At 34.0% G+C, this 27122-nt stretch overlaps 1 protein-coding gene across 1 annotated transcript in view; it reads right to left on the bottom strand.

Annotated features, from left to right (window-relative positions):
* The window catches only part of LOC148954061 (uncharacterized), a 148072-nt gene that overhangs the window by 75140 nt on the left and 45810 nt on the right, over positions 1-27122 (bottom strand). The window contains exons 6-7 of the mRNA XM_089085776.1: positions 17982-18119; positions 6616-6820 (exon numbers count right to left, since the gene is read on the bottom strand). Coding sequence (XP_088941902.1) covers positions 6616-6820; positions 17982-18119 — 343 coding nt within the window. The remainder of the gene's footprint in view (positions 1-6615; positions 6821-17981; positions 18120-27122) is intronic.

The following is a 27122-nucleotide window of genomic DNA, read 5'->3' as shown; positions in this document are numbered from 1 at the left end:
GCCCCTGGATTTCCTTTTTTCATAGAATAATTTTTCGATAGATTCTTGCCGAGAGTTAAGAATGATGAGAGGAAGAAACTACGGGAAATGAAAAATTCTAAAGGAAATCTAAAGGAAAAAAGGAAGTCAGAGTTTCACAAGGGTAGTTGGATATCATGTCACCCAGTAAAAAAAAAAAAACAGTTTCCTATGGGCGAACATTCAGAACAATTGTGTTCAAATAATGATGGATATAATGACCGTAACCTGAGTACATTCTCTCTATAATACGCGTTGATCTGATGCTTTGTCTCAAGAAAGATACTTCTGCCTCTCGATCTAATGCTCCCTTATCAACTTCCGGGTTTTCTTTTCTCAGGGGAAATAATTCTAGGAAGACACTTGCCAAAAACTAAGAATGTTGAGAGGCATACATTAATTCACAATTAATTCCAAGTTCCGATGGAAACCAGAATTTCAACACAGCAGCCTGAATTTCGACACTAGAATTTCATTTCGTTGTAGAAGAGAGTGTCTTCATTGGGGCGAATATTAAGTTCGACTCTCTTCAAGCACTGATGGGTAAAATGACTATGACCTGACTACATCTTGTCTCGAATACAAGTCACTCCCATACTTCCTGTCCAGAAAGATAATTTCGATTTACCTATCGGCTTCTGGGTTTTCTTCATGTACGTAAAGTTTAGAGATAGCCATTTTGTTCAACGTAGTTGAACGTTTTGGAAATTGTCTATTTAAGGAGGACAAACCCCCCAGAGTCCCCGGGGCAAAGGTTATAAGTTATGCCCTGGGGGCTAAAGTTTGTAATGATAGCGCTGTCGTAGAAATTTCAAAAGGGGCTCATTCAATTGGAAATTGAGAGGGCTAGTGCCCTTTTTAATAGTCGAAAGTGATTGGAGGGTAACTAACCCCCCGCTCACGTCCACCATTCCCCCAAACACATCCAATCAAAATTTTCAGTAGCCATTTTGTTCAACGTAGTAGAAAGTTCTGGAAATTAGGCCTTTGAGGATGACAACCCCCTCACAGCCCTTAGTACCAGAGTTGTAAGTTATGCCCTGGGGGCTTATAAAGTTTTTAGAGAACGCGTTGTCGTAGAAAGTTCAAAAATGGCTCATCTGATTAGAAATCGAAATGGATAGCGCCCTTTTTAATAGTCGAAAGTAATTGGAAAGCAACTAACACCGCTTCGACGCCCACCATTTCTCCAAACACATTCAATCAAAATTTTGAGATAGCCTTTTTGTTCCACGCAGTTAAAGTTCAGGAAATTATACCTTAGAGCTGGACACTCCCCCCACAGTCTTCAGGGCATATAAGTTTTTATTGAAATCTTTGTCGTAGAAACTTGAAAAAGGGCTCAATCGATTGGAAATTCAAATGTCTAGTGCCCTTTTTTATAGACGAAAGTGATTTGAGGGCAACTAGCCCCCCTCTCTCACCCACCTTTTCCCCAAACACATTCAATCAAAATTTTTATATAGCCATTTTGTTCAGTATTGTGGATTTTCAGATAGAAATTATGTTTTGAGGAGGACACCCCCCCACAGCCCTCAGGGCATGGGTTGTAAGTTATGCCCTGGGGGCATAAAAGGTTTTTATAGAACTTGTCGTCGTAGAAACTTCAAAAAGGGCTCATTTGATTGGAAATTGAAATGGCTAGTGCCCTTTTTAATAGTCGAAAGTGATTGGAAGGCAACTGACACCCCTTCCACGCCCACCGTTTCCTCAACCACATCCAATTAAAACTTTTAGAGAGCCATTTTGTTTCACGCAGTTTAAAGTTCAGGAAATTATACCTTTGAGCAGGACACTCCCCCTACAGTCTTCAGGGCAAGGGTTATAAGTTATGCCCTGGGGGCATAAGGTTTTTATTGAAATCTTTGCCGTAGAAACTTGAAAAAGAGCTCATTCGATTGGAAATTCAATGGGCTAGTGCCATTTTTAATAGTCGAAAGTGATTTGAGGGCAATAAACCCCCCTCTCACGCCCAGCTTTTCCCCAAACACATCCAATCAAAATTTTTAGATAGCCATTTTTTCTATCGGATCAACATATTTTACGCCCCCTCTAAAATTTTTTTGTTTCTATCGGATCAACATATTTTGCGCCCCTCTCCCCCCCTAAAAAGATTCTGGATCCACCCCTGTGTTATTTAGCTGAAAATTAGAGAGGAGCGTGACAATATTCATCAGTAATTTCATATGTGCATCGTAATAAATATTAAAGATAGAAATACTTACATTTGAGTATGATATTTTGGCCTATCAATGTATTATATCAATGTTAGCTGTCTGTGAACTAGAAGTTGACTGGAGAGATTTCATTATAGATCAATAGTTCAAGTTTCATAACAGAATAAAATGAATTTTTCATTAGTTGTGAAAGAATGGTCTTTCAAACATTTTTCTGATCTTTTTTGTTGTTGACATAGAAACTCGGATCAAGGAACTAATTTAAAATTCTAGGCCAATTAAAAAATCGATTTTAATAAATGTACTTTAATTTTCAATTTATTTCATATAAATTTTATTTATTATTATTTTTTTCTCTTTTTTACCAGAATGAATAAAAATCGAACATAAATTAGATAAACATGATATTAGATATGGCCGTACTAGAAAAATTCAGAAATAAATATATTAATTATGATTTTAAAACTTGCTTTTGTTTTACTAATTAAAAATTCATGGCTTATTTAGATATCAGATATCAGCATGTCCTAGGATGAAAGGACTAGAATGGCTTTTGAGTCTTCGACGGAAAGTTAATACAAAACAGAATGCAAACAGGGGTTAATGCTAAGCCCTATGCTTTCTAAAAGTCAGAATACAATTATTACTTCATTGATAAAAATTCTTTTAGATGTTTTCACTTTTATAACTTTAAGAAATCGAAAATTAAGATTTTAAGGAATAAATATCGTCATATCTATAGAAAATGCATCTAATAGAAATTTTGAGATAGCCATTCTATTCAAAATAGTCTAAATATCATGTAACCTGGCTTTTGGGGTTGAAACAAACCCCACAGATAAGGGGCAAGGATTGTAAGTTATACCCAGGGGGTATTTAAGGTTTTTATGGAAGGGATGGTTGTTTAAGTTTAGAAGAGACTTTGTCTTCCTCCCTGAAAAAGACTATGTCAATATAAAACGAACAGTCAAATGTGTATGGTCAGTTTACTGAACAAAATAGAATTAAGGGATGTAGGACCGAATTGAACAATGAAACAGAATTTTTAGGATCGACCAAGGAAAAATTTATTTGAGCTTTGCAAGAGTTCTAGATTCTTCGATATTTTCATTTTATTATATTTAGACTAATATGATGCATATAGGAGAAATTATCATCAGTAAGAATAACTAGGAACTTGACACACCTATCTTCTAGTCTATTAAGAGATTAACTAAAAAAACTTTTTCCACAAAGTAAGTTTTTCAAAAAAAAAGTAAAGAACTCCATTAAACCAAAAATGAACAAAAATAGAATCAAATTATGTACCAAACATACAACTACCACAAATCAGTATCAATGAATAAATGAAACTCAAAACAAACAGAAACTAAAATAAGTCAAAATCAAAACTAGCAGAAATTAATATGAGTAGGGTTCTAAACCCCATGCGTTCTAAAAGCTAGAATATAATTTGCATTTTACTGAAGAAAATTCAAATGAACTTACTGAAAAAAATGTGTATGGTCAGTTTACTGAACAAAATAGAATCAAGGGATGTAGGACCGAATTGGACAATGAAACAGAATTTTTAGGATCGACCAAGGAAAAATTTATTTGAGCTTTGCAAGAGTTCTAAGATTCCTCGATATTTTCATTTTATTATATTTAGACTAATATGATGCATATAGGAGAAATTATCATCAGTAAGAATAACTAAGAACTTGACACACCTATCTTCTAGTCTATTGAGAGATTAACTAAAAAAACTTTTTCCACAAAATAAGTTTTTCAAAAAAAAGTAAAGAACTCCATTAAACCAAAAATAAACAAAAATAGAATCAAATTATGTACCAGGCATGAAACTGCCATAAATCAGTATCAATAAAAAATAGAACTCAAATCAACTAGAATGTAAAAGGAGATATACACTCTAAAAGTAGAAATCGATATGAGTGGGGCTATAAATCCCAAGCTTCCTAAAATCCAGAAAATGATTTTTATTATAAAAAAAAAAATTTAAATGAATTTAATGAAAAAAATGTGATTGATCAGTTTAATGAACAAAATAGAATCAAATAATCTACCAAGCATACAACTACCACAAATTAGTATCAATAAATAAATGAAACCCAAAACAAACAGAAATTAAAATATTTCATACTCAAAAGGAGCAGAAATTAATCTGAGTAGGGTTCTATACCCTATGCTTTCTAAAAGCCAGAATATAATTTGTATTTTATTCAATTTTTTTTTAAATGTTTTCACTTTTTATAACCTTAAGAAAACTAAATTAATTAAGATTTTATGGAATGAATATCAGCATATGTACATTAAATTGACAATGCATATTTTTTTCAGTAAATTCATTTGAATTTTTTTTCAGTTCTTTACTGAAAACTTTTGAAACTAAGAGCTCAAAATCTTATTCTATGGCCCAAAAAAAATATTCATAATTAATTCTATTTCTAAAAATAACCTTGAAGGCAGTGGCATTGTTTCAAGCGGGCAGTGATTTGGAGAAAAAATGATTCTATAGCCCATCCTCTTGACTTTTCGGATGGAGATCCCCCTTGCCCCACCCCCCCCCCCCAATAAAATTCTGTAGCAACATCCCTTCTTGAGAGCTCCAATTCGACTTTCTATTTCCCAGTACTTTTAAAATGACTACTAATAAGGTAATTTTTAACATGAGACCAATTATTATTGTAAGTTAGTCAATTTTGAAGCTTAAATTATTATTACACGCCCACCTATGTATGTACTTATAATTAGACACGAAAATGTGTCAAAAAAGGTATTAGTTTTTTCTTTTTCATTTTAATTTTTCAATTGCGTTTTTATTCCGCATTCACAGAATTTTTATTCAAAATTTTCAAGGGAAATGCTACAATTTCGTCGAAATTATTACAGTGCAAACAATAAGAAAAGATAGTTCATAAGATTCGGTGCGTTTTTTGTCTATAAAAGCTTAGACATTAATAATTTGATGAGTCCAAAGACAATCTATCCTTCAGAAATACTTTGATTGCTTGGGCTATTATCTTTAGGTTTAGATGTTTTCTCTTGGAAAATTCTCCAACCCCATTAAGAATACTCCCTGACGAAAACTACCCCCTCCCCCCGTCATAGTTAAAAAAAAATTTTAATTTAATTTAGATTTTTTTTTAAATTCATGCCCAGGCTTAACCAAGATATGATGTAACCAAGATTTAATCTGAGTAGGGTTCTAAACCCCTATGGTTTCTAAAAGCCAGAATATAATTTGTGCTTTACTGAAAAAATTCAAATGAATTTACTAAAAAAAATCTGCATTGTCAGTTTAATATACATATGTTGATATTTATTCCTTAAGATCTGAATTAATTTTTGATTTATTAAAGCGGTAGTTGTTCAGTTTCCTTTTAATATTGTAAATTTTTTTCTCAGTTTGTGTCTTTCTGGGGGGGGGGGTCTTCTTGTAATCCCGCCCATACAGCTTGGTTTTAGGACTACGATGACAAATATGCATTTAATCGTTTAAATCTATTTTTGAGTAAATCCCGCCCATACAGCTTAGTTTCAGGACAGCGATGACAAAAATGCAGTTACTTGTTTAAATCTATTTTTGAGTAAATTGTCGATCTAACCTATTTAAAAACCAAATGGTAGAGATACAATAAATTTTTTTTTTGACGATTATGGATCAGAATGATACATCCTCATTTTGGTCTATATAGAAATAGTGTAATGTGTTTTAATGAAAACGGCAACAGGATTGTAAATCTGCCAGTATGTATTCCTCTGCCTCCCCAAGAGTTTAAGCTTCAAAGAAGATCTCAGCCTTCAGTAGGGGCCCAATTCTCAGCTCTATAACACCCCCCCCTCCCCGTCAAGACACATACAGCTAGTCAAACTATTCTCTACCCCGGAACTAACTGATATGATCCATAAACCTAGCCCAACTCATCCCTTCAGCTACTCTCGCTAAAGTAGCACAATTTTCCCATCTCCAAGGTTGAGCTAACCCAGGCTCAGTGCAACTGGTAGCACTCCAAGCTTTACTTAGGTAAACCATGCTAAGACTACCGTTGGGCCATTACATATGCTATCACTCTGCATGAGACTCACTTGCTGTCTTCTTCCCGCATCCAGTAGCTAAGCTAACCGTATATCCGAAAAATCGTCTGCAGTGCCTTACGAACCGATCATACCTAAGGTGTCTTTTGTGGATTATCTTCCTGGTCTAGATTTCTCATTAGTAATTGAGAAGTCAAAACAATCCAAACACCGATGCATTTTGAATTCATGAAGATCCCTGGATTGAAAATCTGCACCTCGTCTGGTGTCTGAAGACACTAAATTAGCCCAAAACCCTTGAAATTTCCCAAGAAATGCAGACTTTTGAACAGGTATCGCATCAAACATTCAATTAGATTTTAAGAAAACTTAATTAGCCCACCTATAATTTCTATATCATCCTCTTTATTTTCAACACGCCAAGAAATTTTGGTACTCTTTCCTTTTCCTGCAGCTCCAGTTTTCAGTTCTTCTAGGTACAAATGATGAACAGGAACTGTGCCGTTCAACAAGTTGTCCATTGATCTTCTTCTGGTTTCACTGAAATCAATCCTAGTTAATGGTGCTAGTTGCATATTATCCTTTACCTAAAAATAAAGACGATTTTTCAACACTTTCAATTGATCACCACCGAAGACAACATTTTTCCACTTGGAAGATTTTCATTCGGTCTTTATTAGGGTACCCTCGCTCTTCTCTTCATGAGTCAAGTGGTTTGAGCCCACTGGATGAGCATTTTAGGTGACATGGACATAAATAGCTTGACATTACATATTACTACTTAAAATGCTGTCTAAAATTTCGAATTTTAAGTTAAAATCCAAAAATTCAGAACAGATAATACAGGGTAAGCTAGGATGATATTTTAGAAACACCCTCAAATACTTGGAATTTTCTTGGAAAGTAGTCACAGTAGAAGCTTTGACCGTCCCATCATTGACACGATGGGATGGAGATATTTATATCAGAATGTCATATTCAGGCTGCTTAGCGCTATGACGAGCTTACAATAATACCATTTGACTCTAGAATTAATTCTATCTATTCCGTCCCTACATTGGGATATAGTTAGCGCAGAAGGTAGGCTCCACTGGACGAAAAGGATAGGTTAAATTTTACATTGTACTGCTAATGTTATAAAGTCGTCATGGGGCTAAGGATTTCGAGCCTGAAATGCTGGCGTAAAGAACAAGCTCCTGAATCCTAACATAGTAATAATATTAGTGTTATACAACTTGTACAGCTTCTGCAGCTTAAACGATAGTTATATATAGAGTCAATCTGGTACGTACACAGAACAGGAGAAGAAGAGGAAGGGAGTCTGAACTGCGCTTCAATATTTAACGTAATACCCAACAGTTTACCTACTTTTATTGTTTTTACTAACTTGTAGTCCTCCCCAAAATATGGTACCCCAACTCAAAACTAATCCCTACGTCCGTTCTTGGAGTCAATATGCGACAAACAATTCATCAAAGAATCCAAATAATGCATTTAAAAACACATTTTCCTGCTGCCTGGTAATGTACCTGCTGCCTGCATACTACTTTTCACCGGCGCTTGTACAGCCCCGCCGCCAATTACAAGACATCAACGTTGCTTTTAGCGCTTCTTATGAGGACTCTGAAGTTTTTCACTTTTTTAATCATCAGTAGATTGTTCGGTGATTGTTCGGGCAATAAGAAATTACACGGCACATTTTTTACACGACAAACTTTCCGAATCTCCAGTACATAAACTCTATATTGCTATGAACTTCTTGAATCTTAGCAGACTACAAGACAAAATAGATTTCTTTAAAGTGAACGCCGTGTTTTTACTGCCAGTACCTGACATAGCATATTACTACTACTGCTACTACAAACAACTCACCGCTGCACCGAGCCGCCTGAGGCAAACACAGCTACGCATGCTCCTTCTTCATCCTAATCTATTCGAAGCATCCCTCCTTACACTAGCTCATATTACGATGTTAGAAAATTGGGCTAGTCTCAAAGTTTATAATACTTCACTGTCAAACAGATGCACTTCAAACTGAATGTTAGAATTCCTCGCTATATGGAATTCTCTACAAGAGGCCTGTTCAGTTCATTCATTTAACCTCTCAAAAAGAAAATCTAAAAAAGATCTTCTAAGAGAATTTCTTTCTGTCCATATCTTTTTTTTTCTTGTTAAGTCATGCTTAATTTAATATGAAGTTCTTTTTATTTTAACTTTTTTTTAATCGAATTTTTTAGTAGTTCCGTGTTGTTGCATTCCATACCAATATGTTTTTTTATTAGCTTTTATTACACGTGCCGTTGTTGTAGTCTTAAATGAACTCCTGAATAAAATATGTTTGCTACAAGCTTGTCGACGAATAGTTTTTGGAACTCGATGCGGACATCAAATGATTTACAACTCAAAAATATACCTAAAACGTTAATAAAATAAAAGCATTATCTGAAGTGAAAAACTTATAATGCAAAATGGTTTTTGCACAACCAAAATAGCTTCTGTAATTTAAAAGATTGTCGTATATCAGATCAGTATATTTCAGCCCTCCCCTCCCCGCCCAAGCCCCAAAATTTTGAGATCGTTGCCATTACTTAAAAAAACTCATATAATTTCCATGTTTCTTTTTATCTGAAAGAAAATATTTCTTCTTCCTGTTTTATATTTTGTTTCTTTTTACTAGTTTGTGCCTCCTCCTCCTCAAATATGGTTTTTTGTGGCGTTTTAGGTGTAGTCAGAATTCTGGCTTTAATACATGCTATTCCCATTGAAATATTTTAATTTCTCCCAAAGAGTAGCGTCAGCAATGATAATCTTCAGAAGGAAAAAAATTATCTCCCCTGAGTGTGTCCATGTATGCAAATTCAAATACAGTAAGTGTCATTTTCTTGGTCTTATGCTAGGTGGAAAATTAGTATCAAGACTTCATAAAAAACAACTGCGGTTAGTTGCTCCAAAAACAGAAACAATATAAATAATACAATTGGTCTATGTGAAAGGGGAGCCGCCTTTGAAATTGCTAGCCAGCTTGTAAAACTTGGACTTATTAGCAAACTAGATAATGGATGTGCATCATATTACAGAAGTCCCTACGAATGAAATTAGATGTGTCACTACACATCACCATCATACAAGCCCCTGGATGCTTGAAATCCACACCCATTCCTGACAGGTACGTGGAACTTGGTATCTATATCTTAGAAACAGGAACGAAGAAGGCTTACTACAGTGCTCAAATAACTTGATTAATCTGTCATATTAGATACACATACTGTATTTCTGTCACAATATATGCTTTATCATATCGTTGTACCCAATCATATTAATTGAAATTGAAGAATTTATCTTCATATTTAATTTGTAATTCGTCAGTCATATGTGCTTATGGTCCCCATAGAAATTATATGCACGAACAGTGTGACAATATTTTTTTTAACACAGTAGTTCCCCCAAGAAAGTAATTTCACCATTTTAATTATATCAGTGACTCAAGGTGATTTACCCTTTAATATTAAGGTATACGATCATGTGGTAGCATAGTTAACACAGGATCCTTCCCCTCGCGGCCAGGTTGGGCGGTAGGCTTGCTAGTTGTCCTTGTAAAAAAAAAAAAAAAAAAAAAAAAAAAAAAGCAACCGAAACGTCGAGTCGACGTCGTATGCGCCAGCAATGGCTCTGCATATTGGTGCTTGATAGATGAGGGAGGGGTTTCAAAATCTGAAGAATTCCGTTTGTGCTTGCTGTTTAAAACGCATATGAACAATTCTAGGAACTTAAACATTTTAATTAAACAACACAAAGGAATACTAAATAATAGTAAAAAAGGAAAATTTTTCCTAATTTTTTTAAAAGGCTGGGTGCCCCGCCTCGTTTTTTCCAGCTTTAGTTGCAGCTCAATTCGGTTCAATATTTCTTCTTTTTTGGGGGGACTAAGTAATAATATTTCTCCGGTTTCAGAAATCAAGGAAAGGGCATAAAGAAAGAAAAACGAGCAAAAATGGGGTTTTTAAAGGCCAAATGAAAATACTGAAAAAAACACAACAAAGCGAATATTTCGAGAGGACAAACGCCTTTCTTCTTCAGCGCGAAAGTTGTTCGCTAGTATCCGTCGATGGCAGTTCATAATTTTTTGGATTTTGTGCAAATCCCGGATATTGGCGAATAACTCACTTTTATGGTTGTTAGGTATTTGTTTTTAATTCTTATAATTTTTGATTTTTATTGAGTTTTATTCTTCTTAAGTTTTTGGTTTTTTCTTTTGTTTTTTGGTTCTTTTCACATTGATTTTCCGCGTTTGTTTTTTGTGTTTTTTTCTTCGGCACTTTCCTTGGATACATTATTTCGTTTCGAGCTGAAGAAGAGAGGCGTTTGTCCTCTCGAAATATTTGCTTTGTTGTGTTTTTTCACGTTTTTCTTTCTTTATGTTACGTCAGGCCAATGTGGTTTAAGATATTATCTTCAAGGAAAGGGGTTGATTTACTTTTAAGGAAAATGGATTTAAGTGGCTTAAAGGAGTTAAGTGGAGGATATCAAGTATTTTGATAATAGACTAGAACAGCAAAAAAAAAGTACTTGAAAAATCGTAAAGAATAAGAAACCATTCAAAATTGTATAGAAATGCTGGGAGCTGTTTTTTCGAGTTTTGGTTATAGTTCAGGTTAATTTAATAGTTTTTATGGCTTAGCAATAATATCTCTCCAATTTCGGAAATCAAAGAAAAGGATTTATTTATTCGAAGGAAAATCGATTTATAGTTACATTTTCAAAGAAACAGACTAAATTGTATGCTTTAATATTATGCAAATCTTTTAATTCTACGTCTTGACATGTCTACACCTGAATTTATTATAGAAGGAATATATAGGAACGATCACTAGTAGTGGCGTAATTTCGTCAAAATCCTGTGAGGGGGGGGGGAGCTGGAGCCAATTTTCCCAACTGACCCCTTTCTCTGGATGCTTGAATTATGCAGCCTTATCTTATTTTTGACAAGATTTTTTAAGAAACTTAATTTCAGCTGGGGGGGGGGCAGTTATCCCCCCTGCCCCATAGCAAATTACCCCCTGCTCAGCAACATTTCGAGTTTGAGGGGGAATTTGTATGGTATAAAAGTCCCTTCCCCGTCCCACTGTATACGTGAGGATATTTTTCTTTTCTAACATTATCTAACATCTACCAAGAAATCCCTTTCAGTTGACATATGTTATAATGGTGTTGACATAGTGCTCTTTTATGTTTCTGTGAAGCTAACTTTGCTTTTTGTTTGTGAAGATTTTCTGTTAAAGCTTACCATTCTTTTTTTCGAAATAAAAATATCTTTCTCAAGAGATACAGAAGTCTGCCATTCTATTTCCTTTTTCCATTGTTGGGATTTTCTTAAGGGAATTTTGAAAGTCTGGTCAAAAAGTTAGGAAATTATTACTTTCAGATCCTCGCCCCTATTAAGAGATGTAACTTGGTTTTTGGATAGCGTGCGGAACGTTTGGGGTTTTTGATTGTCTTGTTTGAAATATTTTACAAGTCCAAAATAGCTAGAATAATATTGATAGATTTTTTTTGTTTTTTTGTTTAATTTTTTATTTTATGTTTTACAATTTACTCTATATTTACTTTATATTGTCTCCTTTTTTATATTTTGTTAATTTAATTTAAAGCTGAAATTTAAAAGCTGAATTTAATTTAAAGCTGGTTAATTTAAAGCTGAAATTTAGAAAGGATAACTACCTTATGAGTAGTTAAGACGTTCATAGACTTCAGGATGGGATTTTGAGAGGAAATTTTCTAGAACAGTGTGATATGAAACTGAAAAACTTCGAACTTGACAGTCTAGAAGATGGATGGAATAATTTTTGGAGATATTTTGCAAAGCAGCAGAAGGAGGCCCAGATTTACCAATTGGCCAACTTTTCCCGGGCCTAGGGGAGCAACGATGCCAAGGGGCGCAATGAATTATCACGGAGACTTTTTTTTCTTATTAAAAACTGGAATGATGTGATTTATCGTCAAAGTGCACTCCGCCGCCGTGCTGCGTATTCACATAAAAGTGATTTTAAAACAACACAGGAATTCCATGGCCAGTAATAAACTGTCAGATATGTGTTCCCCAAGAATGGCAGCTAAGAGTTCAATGTCACCTCTCGCTTTCATTACTTTTGGCTCATCAGTTGCGTTCTGTTCAGTGCTTCCACTATCCCCGAATTTTCGGGGACTTCCACAAGATTTTTACAACAACGGAGCGGCAAAAATCCTTAGGCCTAGAAGCGTCAAAGCTTTACATCCGGCCCTGAGCAGAAGGTATTTTAGGGAGCAAATTTAGAAACACTGGTAAGAATGTTAAGGAAAACACTTTAGGTTTAGTAGAAGATAGAAAGAGTTTGTTCCAAAAGTTTCTGAGTGATAGATCTCACGACAATAAAAGAAAAGTAAGAAAATTGTAGAAGACATTCAAACGTTAATTAAGGAAATGTTAAATGGAGGTCGTGATTAAAACTGACGAGGATATGGGAGATGCAGCCAGAAAGCATAAATAGTAAGATATTGTATTGCCATGTTAAGAAATAGAAATGAAGTAGTCAGTCCAAAGTTGTTCCAGTTAAAGATAGGAATGGGGCCTCAATTAGTGGTAAAAAAAGGGTTAAAGAGACACGGGTAGAATATTCAGAGCGCGTGAAACCGCGATAATGAGGTAGTAAATGATGTAAAAAAAAAAAAAAAAAAAAAAAAAAAAAAAAAAAAAAAAAATCTTAACAATTTGGAAATGAAGGAAAACTTATTTTGAAAGGATGAGTTAAGGACAGCGCTAAAAGGATTGAAAAATAACAAGGCCTCAAGTGATCATAGCCTGGTAAATGGTTTTAGCAATATAGTGGTTGCAAAATCGGGAAAAAAATATATTAAGAATTATAAGTATGATTTTTGAAAAACGGGGAGCACCTAGTGATTTAAGGAAACATTAATTCAACCCATCGAAAGATAGATAACAAAAATAAGCGTGGTAATTAGACAGGCTTTAGGTTGATTCTTGGTTGAAGGAAGCAAATTTGTTAGCATGATGATGCTTATTAGACGAAGAGATGATGTACGTATAGTTATAAAGAGAAGAACAGTGTGGTTCTAGAAAGTGGGAGAGGATGTGTCGACCAAATTTTTACTCTTAAATGTTGCATTAATGAATGAGAAATATCCCAATAGGGGGGCTGAAAATCAACTGGCTCAAAACTAAGATAATGGCAATTGAGACCCCAAGCCCTGCCCTGTCCCCTTGAACATAACTGTCTGCGGAGCTCCTGCTGAAGTTGTAAGAAGCTTCACTTATCTTGGCTCCGTGCTCTCCAGTGGTAGCTCCATAGACGAGGAGGTACGCAGTCGAATATCAAAAGCCTCGTCTATCGTCGGAAGGCTCAACGCTCTCTGGAGAACGCCGCACATATCTAGTCGCACGAATATGCGAATTTATAACGCATTCGTAAGCTCGTTCCTGCTCTATGCAGCAGAAACATGGCCCCTTAAGTTGACATCTCTCAATATGATAGACGTTTGCCAGACGAAAAGGCTCCGTCGGATTGAAGGACTTCGGTGGGATGATTTGTGAGCAACGCAAGGTTACTTGCACTCACCTCCCAAGTGCTGTTCTCCATCCAGATAGCACAGCGCACTCTCAGGTGAATTGGACACTTCCTACTTATGCCGACGACAACCCCAGCCAAAAAAATTTATGATTTCGACCCAAAAGCTCATGGCTGGTCCCGCCCGAGAGGCAGACCCCGGGGTCCCGCCCGAGAGGCAGACCCCGGACCAGGTGGAAGGATAGTCTCAATAAATTCCTGGAGATGGCCAACATTGCTGTCGACGAAGCCACAATATTAGCACCAAACCGGTCAGCCTGGAGGAGCAGAGTTGCGACGCTCTCTACGCCGCCCCCAACGCGGCAGGAGCCCTAAGTCACACAAGTCAAGTAAGTCATTCAGAATCCTTTAGTCCTCAGTCAATATATATTAATAACTGGTATTTGATTCAGCTGATATAAACATGGTATCAAATGGGAAGGTTAAACTCTCCTAGACTTAGATCACTCAGTTAATTTCAGTTTCCTATATAAAATGTTAAAACTAATTTTCGGAGGCTCTTATACCTAGAGATGCAAGAATAGGCTAGAAAACTATTGCTAAGAAGACTGTGTCGGTTAGGTAAGGAATAAATTAGGGTAAAGTTTTGATGTTAGATCATAAGAAAGCCCTATTTACATAGATAGTATTATTAATAACGATGGTGGATGCAATGAAGATGTCAAAAGTAAAATAGTCAATGTGCAATTTTTTTTCGCAGTTGAAAAAGAAAAATTGTAAGAATGGGAAGATAAGACGGCAAATTACAGAATTATTATGCTCAGACTTATGTAAGTGTCTATTATACGGCTTCAAATACTATTCAACTGTATGACGGTATTGAATGAAGTTACCAAAAATTGTGCCAAACTTAACTAAATCATTAACAAGTTGGTTATCATATATACGAACAGAATCAATTATCCAAGTCATTACTGTATTAGAACCAGAATTTAAGGTCTTAAATACACATAATGCGTAAAACATTTCTATCTATGATTAGCATATTATCAACTAAGCACCGAGCGTGAATCTGACCATATTAAATAGAAAACTACAGGGGAAACATTGTGAATATGTTCAAGGGCCTTCATAATAGCAAGCAACTTGAAACTGAAGATGCATAGTTTTTTTTCCTTAAGGTCTTTGGTTTTCTCATTCTTTTTCAAAAGATAGTGTGTCTTTAGTAGTACCACATACCATTAAATCAGGTTGACAAAAGAGTGTGTTTTAATTACTGCCTTGATTTATCTAAACTTTCATATTTAAAAAAAAAAACAGACTGAAATATTTCTCCAGAAAATCATAGGCAGCGCTATAGCGCTGCCTAAGTAAAGAACGATGTGGGCACAATGTATTATTTATTTATTTTCTTGGTCTTAGACCAGGACACTTCGTATCGAAGGAGTTATCGTAGAAACTTCAAGAAGGGCTCATTCGATAGGAAGTTGGAATGGCTTGTCCCCTTTTTAACAGTCGAAAGTGATTGGATGGCAACTAACACCTCTTCCACGCCCACCATTTCCTCAAACACATCCAATCAAAATTTTGAGATAGCCATTTTGTTCAAAGTAGTTGAAAGGTCCGGAAATTACATCTAAGAGGATGACACCTCCCAGCTCTCAGTGTAATGGTTGTAAGTTATGCCCTGGGGGATATAAGGTTTTTATTGAAAGCTTTGTCGTAGAAACTTGAAAAAGGGCTCATTCGATTGGAAATTCAAAGGACTTGGGGCCTTTTTATTGGTCGAAAGTGATTAAAGGGCAAGTAACACTCCTCTCACGCCCACTTTTTCCCCAAACACATCCAATCTGAATTTTTAGATAGTCATTTTGTTCAATGTAGTTAAAAGTTTTAGAAATTAGGTCTTTGAGGATGATAAGCCCCTCAGAGCCCTCAGGGCAAGGGTTGTAAGTTATGCCCTGGGGGCATATAAGGTTTTTATAGATATTGATGATGTAGAAACTTCAAAAAGGGCTCATTCGATTGGAAATTAGAAGGGCTTGTGCCCTTTTTAATGGTGGAAAGTAATTGGAGGATAACTAACACCCCTCTCACACCCACCATTTTGCACTTTACACTTACACTTGCAAAAATTTGCACTTTACTGAAAAAAACATAAATGAATATGCATTGTCAGTTTAATATACATATACTGATATTTAGCAATCAAAATGTTAATATTATTTGATTTATTAAAGTTATAAAAGTAAAAACATATACATATATAATATTAACATTATGATAACTAAATATCAGTATATGATATTTATGTGACAAGGCACATTCATTTGTATTTTTTCAGTAAAGTGCAAATTACGGTCTGGGCTTGGGAAGGCATAGGGGTTTTGAGCCCTACTCATGTTAATTTCTGTTCGTTTTGAATTTGACTCGGTTATTTATTGTAATTTCTGTTCGTCTTGGGTTTCATTTATTTATCGATGCTGATTTGTGGTAGTTTCACAGTTGGTAGATTATTTGATTTGATTTTTGCTCATTTTTGGTTTAATAGAGTTCTTTACTTTTCTTTGAAAAATTTATTTTGTGGAATTTTTTTTTTTTTAATTAATCTCATATAAACAGCAACTTATGTCCCTTCGCAAAACTCATATGGTTCTCAATAAACTTGTATTCAAGATGTCTGCAATAACACAAAATAGCGGTAAAAACGCTTTCCTAGACTCTCCATCGGAGCTCTGTAATATGCTTCCCTTTCTATTATATATTTAGCTGCTAATCTACATAGCATATAATTTAAAGAAACGAGAACATCAACTATTCAGAGCCCATATAAATAAAGCACATTTTTTCGCATTATATTCGGGAAGAAAAACTATCCGATGATATATTATAGTGTCACAGATTTTTTGTTTTCAATAGATAAATTATATTAAAAAACTAAGTTTTTTCAACTGAAAGTAAGAAGCAACATTAAAACTTTAAAAAAACAGAAATTATATCGTATATGAGGGGGGCTACCCCTTCCTGTACCCTCGCCCTTTATACCAGTCTTAAAAGCTCTTAACCTCTCATTTAAATTCGACGGCCCTTATGAATTTTGTCTTAAAGAATTGCACAACAAACGGTAGAAAGAAATAACAAAAACAAATAATCCTAACAATCAGCGAATGTTTATAGCAAGAAGTGCTGAAAAAGCAGAATAAAATACTCGTCTATGTAACAAGACTTTACAGTATTAACAGGATATATGATATATTGTGTCATGTATCTAATTATTTTTTTTTTTTCAATTTAAACAGATCTACGTATGTGGATTTAAAATATTCGACAGCCATTTCCCTCGTATTTCCACCATCATTATTGAAAGTTAAGTACCACTTTTTCCTTTTATTTGTTTTTAAATAGAAAGATAGGAATATTTAAAATTGACTCTTGAATTCCAAATCCCCATTAAAGTTTGTATTTTCGGGGAAAATAAAAATGAAACAGGAACTTTGAGGTTTAAAGCAATCTCTACTGTAAACAATGCCAACGCAATATTATGTAATATAAAAGGAAAAGGCGGAAAGTTTTGGGCAAATTTGGCATGAAATGTAGCATGTTTGGTGCTAATTTAGAATTACTTAAACTAAAATAGAGAAGAAAAAATGTTTAAGGAAACAAAAATGATGAATAAGACGTGAATGTTAGATAGCTAATAGGATCGATAAGAGGGGAATATTAACGTGTGGCCAATGGAAAGAAAATGACATTTTTTTCAAGAGATTAGCTTTTGTTCCTATAGAACATAATAACAAAAAAAGATTCGAGACGCTATATCTAATAATAATAAATTATCGCTGTTTAGATTAAAATAGAGTAGGAAAAATGCTTATGGACAAAGAAAGATTAATAAGGCGCGAATGTTAGAGAGTTAGTGCGATCAACGAGACAACGAATATTAACACGTAGCCAAATAGAAAGAAAATGATTCCTTTTCAAGAAATTTGCTTTGCTCCTATAAAACGTATTAGTAAAAATATAATTTGAACTTAGTATATAATGCCAATTTATCATTCTTTACATTAAAAGAGTAGGGAAGACATTTACAGGACCGGAAATCTGCACATCGCATTAACTATGGCAAAGTAGCGAAATACTTTATTTTCTATATTAATAGCATCAGTCAATCTTAAAGACGTCTACTTACACAGAATGGTTTAAATCTTTCCAAGGTTTCGATTTCCTCATTATCTTTGAAGGCCGTTACAGAATCAGATTTTCTTTTGGTGAAGAAGCTCTCAAACGCTTGTTTGGCTTTCTCTTGTTTCAGCCTCTCTTGCTCTTCCTATATATATAAATATAAAAAATAAATAAAAAGATGAGCATAACATAATCAAGGTTTTCCAAGATTGGTTAAAAAAAGACCTTTGGGGAAACACGACGAGTCAAGTGGCTTTTCAACGATGAAAAACCGAAAAAGATAACATTGATGGATGTAAAAGGTCTTGTGTAAAACACTTAACCACGCCGTAATAGAGTTTGATCGAATATTTTCTATTAGACAAATATTCCCATTGGCTAACTGAAGTAAGGAACCTTATGAAGAGTACAGGAACAGAGTAGATAAGTCACAGAACTAAGCTGTTTAAGGCAGGCATATCGGGGGATACTATTCCTTTAACCAAACCAGACTTAATCAGTAAGCATTCTAAGATTATTGAAAGTTTTGCGTGAAAGTGTCATTAACCGTAATAGTGGGTTTGGCAGAATATTCGGAACAAATTCTCATTCTTCATCTTTCCTGATACTTTTACTTTACGAAAACAAGCATTGGCAGCGGTGGACCAGAAGTTTGAATTCTGAGAAGAGTATGAGCATAATCCAAAACAGAAAAAAAACCTGCCATTGGCTGCATTTGAACCCTAACACCACTCTGTTACAAACTTGTTGCATCATTAAGCTGATTAACCCCCAACATATTGACAAGGACTCTTTATTCACCCCAATCAGTTTAAATCTGCTAGCTTGGCATTTCCCAAAGATTTTGAAAAGTTTTTATATCATTTTTTTTATATCTTTTTTTGTTTTATACTCACAATTGACAGGAAGAATGAGATGGACAAATCTTTGCTTAAAACGCTTGGGAGGGAGTTTTACCAGATGTCGCCACCGTTAGTGGACTCCATTGTGGTGTGTACTGGGCAAGGATGGGAGCTTTATCGGGATCGATGCTTCAGTGAGTCAAGTGCGGATGACATCCGCCAATCTTTTGCGTGGTTTCCACTGCGGCGTTTGCAATCATGTCAAAACCGAAGAAGATTCAGCCGGGTGTTTGAGCGGTCAGACAAAGTAGGTGACTATACCAACGCTGAGGCGAGATTCAAACTGCTCAGATTTGAAAAAGGGGTTGCTGAAAGAAAATGATTCAAATGCAACTCCAAAGGTCCAGAATCAACAAAGTGATGTCATAGGTTTTGTGTAAAATGTTACAAGTCTTTGGCTAATAGTAGAGCAATAATGGGATTGGCTGAAGAACGGGACGCGCATCTGATATGTACATAATTTTACAACGGAGTGGATCATTTATATCCTCTCTATCAAGAATAAAATCTAATTATAAATAGAAAATACATAATCAGTAGATTTCAAGATTCTTTTCAAAAACTACATTTTGGGTGATTCCAAGCGGAAACTACATTTTGGGTGATCTTGCGGAAAAAAGCTCCATAGATCATATCGAAATACCTAATTCATGTTTATTCTTATTTTTTGGGTCTTTTTCAGATAAAAGCAACAGAGGTAAAGCATAAAATCAAACACTCAAGAGCCACTTCACAAAAACCAAATAAATTATTTCTTTTTCATAAAATTACTGTTTGAAAAAATTTTGATTAAGTATTGGCATTTCTTTATCATAATTTTCTATCTTTTTATATACATTTTTAAACACACTCGTCTTCTCCTGCTTCGTCTCCAAGACCACCGCCACTTCTATTTAAGGACTGGGATGTCTTTAAATTCCTATTGCCACAGAAAAGACCTGCTGCTCAAATTTCCATGGGAAAATATGATGCCAAAATTCCCAAAGCAAAAATCACTGACCAGATGACCGCATTTTTCAGTGCAAACCACTACTAATACTGCTACTTATACTGCAAATGCTGCTAATGTTACTAATAATGCTGATGAACAGGCGTTCACCACCAGGTTGGCGCAGAAATCAAAATGAATACCGCTAATACTATCCCATATGGATTAGGCATGATTGACTTATTTAGGTAGGTATTTGAACGGATTAGAATACATTTCTTTGATATGATATGATATTTATTAACACTGAAAGCCTTTATGGATTAATGAAAAAATACAACAAAATAAAGATTATAAACAATGATTACACCCTTAAACGTAAAGTAATTCATAAATAGATTAAAGAAAATGGTCGCTCTGTGTCATGCATTTACCCGCAAACTTCTCTAACTTCTTAATCCCCATAAAGCTTCCATCCCTTAATATAGTACCCAACCATGACTCCCTAGCATATAAACAAATTTCCTTGTCGTTTTAGACTTTTAATGAATTTTTATTAAACTAGAAAATCGGTAAAGAGAAAAGCAAATCCAATACATTTTTTTTACTCTTTTTCAAATCAAATATACTTGAAAAATAACTTGATCATATGGAAGAAAGAACAAAAAAAAATATAAACAATTTTATAATTTTCCATGTTTACTGTGTTAATTAGTGTCGGGTGCATTCCAGAAGCCGATTATCGTTAATCGTAATGAATTAGAATCCGATTATCTTTAAACGAAATTAATTATTTGTCATTAACTTCATCCTAAAATGACTGATAGCTACTACTTCAACCTCGTACAGGCTCATACAAGCAAAATAAACAAACATTTTAGTTTCTTTACTAAATTTTCCCCCAAAACAACCATTTTTATTATCTGGTGCTCTGGAACTCAATTGTCCTCAGGAACACATTTACCATTTCTCCTTTTTTGCTTATATTTTCTATTTTTGGATTCATTTTATCATTTTCAAAATATCATCCAATTTTGTAACTTTCGGAAACATCTTACCATATTAAATTTTAATTTAATTTCATTATTTTCATGTTCATTTCAATTTCATTAAGTCATTTCAATTTTATTATTTTTGGAACTCCTTTTTGGATTCACTGTATTATTTTTCAGGTTCAGTATCATTTCATAAATCCATTTTATCATTCACAAAATAAAATTTCGTATGATCATTTTCACTTTGACAGCACTATTTTTTTTTATTGTTATTATTACTAAGACCACAAAATTTTTCAGAAAACAGTAAGTTATACACAACTAGAGAATCCTTTAATCAAGAATAAGATATATTTTCTTGGTAGCAATTTGCTGAAGAAAAAATTAAACATAGTCAAGACCTATGCAAAAAAAGGTATCTGACCATTTCACAATAAAAAGAATAAAAAGATACTTGGTTGTTGCTGTGTGTGCGAACAGTTGTTTCTGGGTAATTTAAATACCAACACATAGCGCGGTTTCACTGGGGATAGTAAACAAATTGAGATCGGGTATTATTTGGTTTAGCCGTGCTAAACGGTGTCCAAATATAATTAAAATTAAATGAAAATACATAATAACGCGTAAAACTTTGGTTAACCCGTTTTAATAAGTAGAAAAAAAACCCAGGAAAATCCATGTTGTCTACGAAATGTTTTGTTTAAATCATTCCTTATTAATTAAGAGAAACAACTCTGCAAATGTGCCCAGTAGATAAAAGCCCATAAAATGAATATTAGGATAAGATTCATTTCAAGAAAAGCTATCACAAGCCCCAAAGAGGCGAATTCATCTTTCTGGGTTAAAAAACAAAAACAGGACGAAAACTTCAAAATAAGTTTAAAAGATGGACACTGTAGTAAAAGATGGACATTGGCTTTAATCGGCAAGACTGTGAAAAAAAAACAACAGAATCTAAATGATTAAACTATGCTAGAATATAACCTTAACGTGTTTCCAAATAGGAATTGACAATAATATCCTTGTTTTCTTCTGAATCAAAATACAAAACTTATCTAACTTAACTTAGACCTATTCTTACTAGCAACTATTTGTTCAATAGTAAATGTCGAGTGGTTGGTGCTCCAAACTTGGAATCCAGAGGTCAGAGGTTCGAATCCTGGTGTGGCTGGTTATTCGGTTTGGAATGAGGGTCAATGGTATGACTCTGTAAGGTCAGCTAGAGTCAACCCAGCTCTAAATGGGTACCTGGAGAAATCCGGAGGAAAAACACGGGAAGCGTCAAATGATTCCCAAGCACGCATTGCACTCCCGGCCGAAGGCATTGAATCAGGAGATCGGTACCTGCGCAGGCGCAGACCATTGGTCACCGTGCGGAAAAGTTTTAACTTTTTTTTAAATAGCTATAACAGCCGATTAATTTCTGAAATATTTGACTGTATTTGGTAGTACAGTCGTCCCGTTCGGCTTTCTGTGTAAACAGGAAAAGTTCTAATTGGAATATCTTTACAATTCAGCATAGCAATAAAGGAGAGATGTTACCCAATGAAAAATATGTTAATAGATGTATAAAAACCAAAAATCAAAATCGTAGAAAATCCCATTATTTGCCCTAAGATGAAGCCAGGGAACAAAAAGTGTTTTCATTTTGATGTAATTAGTACTTTAACAGCAAAAAACTAAAAACCTACAATTTTATTAACTGGACTATGGAGCTTTGAAAAAGAGACGTTAATTTTTTTTATCACACTTTTCTTGGAGTGAGTTTACCCGCAGGAGGGCAATTTTACTCTCAGGTTGCGAACTTATGATTCAGTTTGAGGAACTGATCAGACAAGCAATTAAAAGACTTGGCTTTTTTTATTCATAAATTGTTCAAAATTGACGTCTCACTTTTGAACCAAATTTTCAATTTACAAAATGAATTTTTTAATTTTGAGACTGAAACTTCATATTCAGAATTTTTAGCCAAAGGTAAAGGAATTTGAACCAAATTTTCAATTTACAAAATGAATTTTTTAATTTTGAGACTGAAACTTCATATTCAGAATTTTTAGGCAAAGGTAAAGGAATTTGAACCAAATTTTCAATTTACAAAATGAATTTTTTAATTTTGAGACTGAAACTTAATATACAGAATTTTTAGGCAAAGTTAAAGGAATTGGAACAAAATTTTTAATTTACAAAATGAATTTTTTAATTTTGAGACTGAAACTTCATATTTAGAATTTTTAGGCAAAGGTAAAGGAATTTGAACAAAATTTTCAATTTACAAAATGATTTTTTTAATTTTGAGACTGAAACTTCATATTAAGAATTTTTAGGCAAAGGTAAAGGAATTTGAACAAAATTTTCAATTTACAAAATGATTTTTTTAATTTTGAGACTGAAACTTCATATTTAGAATTTTTAGGCAAAGGTAAAGGAGTTTGAACCAAATTTTCAATTTACAAAATGAATTTTTTAATTTTGAGACTGAAACTTCATATACAGAATTTTTAGGCAAAGGTAAAGGAATTGGAACAAAATTTTCAATTTACAAAATGATTTTTTTAATTTTGAGACTGAAACTTCATATTTAGAATTTTTAGGCAAAGGTAAAGGAGTTTGAACCAAATTTTCAATTTACAAAATGACTTTTTTAATTTTGAGACTGAAACTTCATATTCAGAATTTTTAGGCAAAGGTAAAGGAATTTGAACCAAATTTTTAATTTACAAAATGACTTTTTTAATTTTGAGACTGAAACTTCATATTCAGAATTTTTAGGCAAAGGTAAAGGAATTTGAACCAAATTTTCAATTTACAAAATGATTTTTTTAATTTTGAGACTGAAACTTCATATTGAGAATTTTTAGGCAAAGGTAAAGGAATTTGAACCAAATTTTCAATTTACAAAATGAATTTTTTAATTTTGAGACTGAAACTTCATATACAGAATTTTTAGGCAAAGGTAAAGGAATTTGAACCAAATTTTCAATTTACAAAATGAATTTTTTAATTTTGAGACTGAAACTTCATATTCAGAATTTTTAGGCAAAGTTAAAGGAAAATCTGACTGAACCAATTTTTCACTTTGAAATCTCGGTTTCTCTAAAAGTATCTGCTTACTATATTATACAACGGTGATTTTTGATTTTACGTAAGCAACTGTTTAAGGTCCCACAAGTCCTAATAAAACATAAAAAAGAATCGCGAAACTAAAATATGGCTATAAAAATAAAGTGACTATTAATTTTCTTTAACTTTACCTTAATCTAAAAATTGCTAAGAATTTTCAAACCCTTTTATAAAGGTACAATGGATCTGGAGCGAACTGTTCAAACTGGAAGTTTTAACTTCGATTAAATTTCGTTGTTTAGACTTTATTGTGAGCTAAAACAAAAGAGGCTCTTAACCTTTACTTTACAAAAAGTTGAAATCTATTAAGAAGAGCCACACAATGGAGGACTCGTTAAATATATTATCTCACAGAGAAGCTCTAAAATCCAGAATATTTAGCTACATCTTTAAAGGCTAAAGAAATGTCTATAAAAGAAAACAAAAGAATAAAAGCAGTGTCTTTAAAAGAAAAATTATTATTTTAAACGCTTTGAGCAAAGAATAGATATCTGGTACTTGAGATAAAGGATCCTGAATGACAGAGACATCTTACTCGGAACTAGTGATCAAAAGTGTTTGTTAACAAATTAAACTACTAACCAGTAACGAGCTGCAAGCACTACAACATTAAATATATTTGTTCAGCTGAAAAAATGTGATTTGTAGGCAATTATAACAAACAGTTGCAAAAAGAGCGCTTTACAGTCTTTTTTAATCTTAGTTTTAAAGTGGAATTCCCCTTTCCTGTATGAAGCCTACTTGTGACATTACTTAACAACAACAAAAAAACGGATGAGTTAAACGGCCCCTCCAACTACAGAGCCTATATATATATATATATAGCTACTTTCGAAAATACTATTGAATGGTGTTTGCACGTAAGAATAGCAAATAAATTTGCTTGAAAAGAATAGTTTCTTGACTAAAACTCAAACCGGGTTTAGGAAGTGAAATTCTACAGAACTCCAGCTCCAATAATGGTGGACATAAGGATACCATTCGATACGATTTGTCACATGATTTTAAATGACGAATTGTCAAATTGTGGTGAATGTAAGGAAATGAGAGGAATGTAAGGAAAGTAGGGAAAGCATTAAAATATAAATTAAGGAGGTGAGAAGTGGAGGCCAGAAAACATAATAGTAAAATATTGTACTGGCGTATTAAAGAACTTAGAGGGAATAATCAATCTGGACTTATCCCAGTTAAAGATGGAAACGGGGCCACAAGTAGTGATACAGAAAGATTCAAAGAGAGATGGGCAGAACATTCCGAGAATGTCTCAAAACGTGAGAAAATTACAAGAAATGATACTGGTAAGAATGTAAAAGTCTGACACATTGGAAGTGAAGGAAGAACCATTTTGCGAGGAAGAATTAGATACACTACTAAAAGGATTAAAAAACAATCAGGCTCTAGGTACTGATAAGGTGATAAAAAAGTTTCTTAAATATGGTGGTTGTGCAGTAAGAGATAAATTACTGAAAATTATGAATAAATCCCTCTACGAGAAAGGTGATAAGAGTGAATGTGGCAATTATACAGGCTTTAGCTTGGTTTCTGTAGGAAGCAAATTACTTAGTACGATGGTTTGTTTTTTTTTTAACTCAGATATGCTGTAGATAAAGTTTTAAGAAAAATATAGCATGGTTTTAGGAAGGGTGGGAATATTTCGACCAAATTTTAATTCTTAAATTAATGACTGAAAAGTACCTGAATCTCTAGACACCTTTATTCCTCAGTTACAGGTTATGAGGAAGCGTTTGATTCAGGCAATAGAAGGGCCTATCCTTGTATGGTATACCGGATAAATACATTAAATTCGTGCTATGTGAGGGAATAACATTATTGGAGTTCATGTAGGAAATGAGATTAGTGTTTGATCCCTATTTATATAGATTATCTTGATGAACTTTGTCCTAAAAAGCACAACAAAGGCTACGGGAGAGCATTTCATCAAGTGGGAAAGTAAAAATCTCCTAAGCTTAGATTATGTTGATGATTTGAGTGTCTAGATGAAAATGTTAGCAAAATGAATGATTTTTCGGAGATTTTGAGAGTTCATAGCGCAAGAATAGGTTTGAAAATTGATATTAAGAAGATTATTTCACTTATACTGAGAATAAGTGAAGGTTAAGAAGTGATGTTTGGTAACGAGATGATCGATAAAGTGGATACCTTCAATTACCTAGGCAGCAGTACAGTAGACCCGCGATAATCCGGTCCCTCTAATCCAGCGCCCTCTGTAATCTGACATGTTTATTACTACTGATTTTTTAAAATTTAAAATCTTGGCTAAGCAGATAATGCATGCTTGAACAGTTCACAACTTGTACGCACCACTGTTATTGTCCTCGACGCGTAAGTATTGATTTTGGTTTGATTGCTTAGTTTGAATTTGACTAAATGTGTTTTCGGTGCGACCTAACGCGTGAGGCCTATTTCTAAAGCAGGTATCCATCAACTAATACTTCGTCTCCGAATAAGTTATGGCCAGATATAATAAGTTATGGCCAGGTTTTGGAGAGGAAATTTATTTTAAATTTAATTTACCGGCTATGATTTTATGTCGAAGGATTCAGTTTAGGGCAAATTGCCTTCCAATCCAGAGCAGGCAAATGGTGTTCGACAGGGGGATAGTACATCCTGATGGTCGGTATGTGTGTCCTCTTTGTAGAGATGAGGATGAAGATTTAGACCATTTTCTCCGAAAGTGCCCGGTGCTCTCTGATTTGAGGGGAAATTACTTACATGGGATTGTTTTGCTGCTTCCTGGTATTTTACAAAGTAGTAATCCAACCACAATATTTCGTATTGGTACGTACATAGAGAAGGGATTAGAAAGAAGGAAAAGTTTTTACAATTAATTATTATTTATTATATGGAATTACATTTAATTTTCTCGATAAATTACCATAAGGTATTTTTTGCTATGTATCATGTTAATGTGTGTTTCGTAATTTGTTCTCTTGTGATTTCTTTATTTTTCATAAATTTTTGTGTATATGGCTCTTGGGCTTTTGAAATACACAATCTATCTATCTATCTATCTATAGGCACTAGTCTCAGCTATGATATACACATCAGTGTAACTTCAGAAGTAATAGAGCAATTTGCTGCTGAAACGCAGATAATTCCGGAAGATTTACAAACCTGGTGCCGAGGAATGGATAAAGAGAATTTTTTTTTATATGATATATCTGACAATGAGATTATAAAAG

The sequence above is a fragment of the Artemia sp. Qi Xiang Cuo genome, chromosome 3 (genome assembly GCF_049724085.1).
Source record: "Artemia sp. Qi Xiang Cuo chromosome 3, ASM4972408v1, whole genome shotgun sequence".
NCBI classification, from domain to species: Eukaryota; Metazoa; Arthropoda; class Branchiopoda; order Anostraca; family Artemiidae; genus Artemia; species Artemia sp. Qi Xiang Cuo.
Note: the sequence above shows the minus strand (reverse complement) of the source record. Positions and strands in the feature narration are given on the sequence as shown.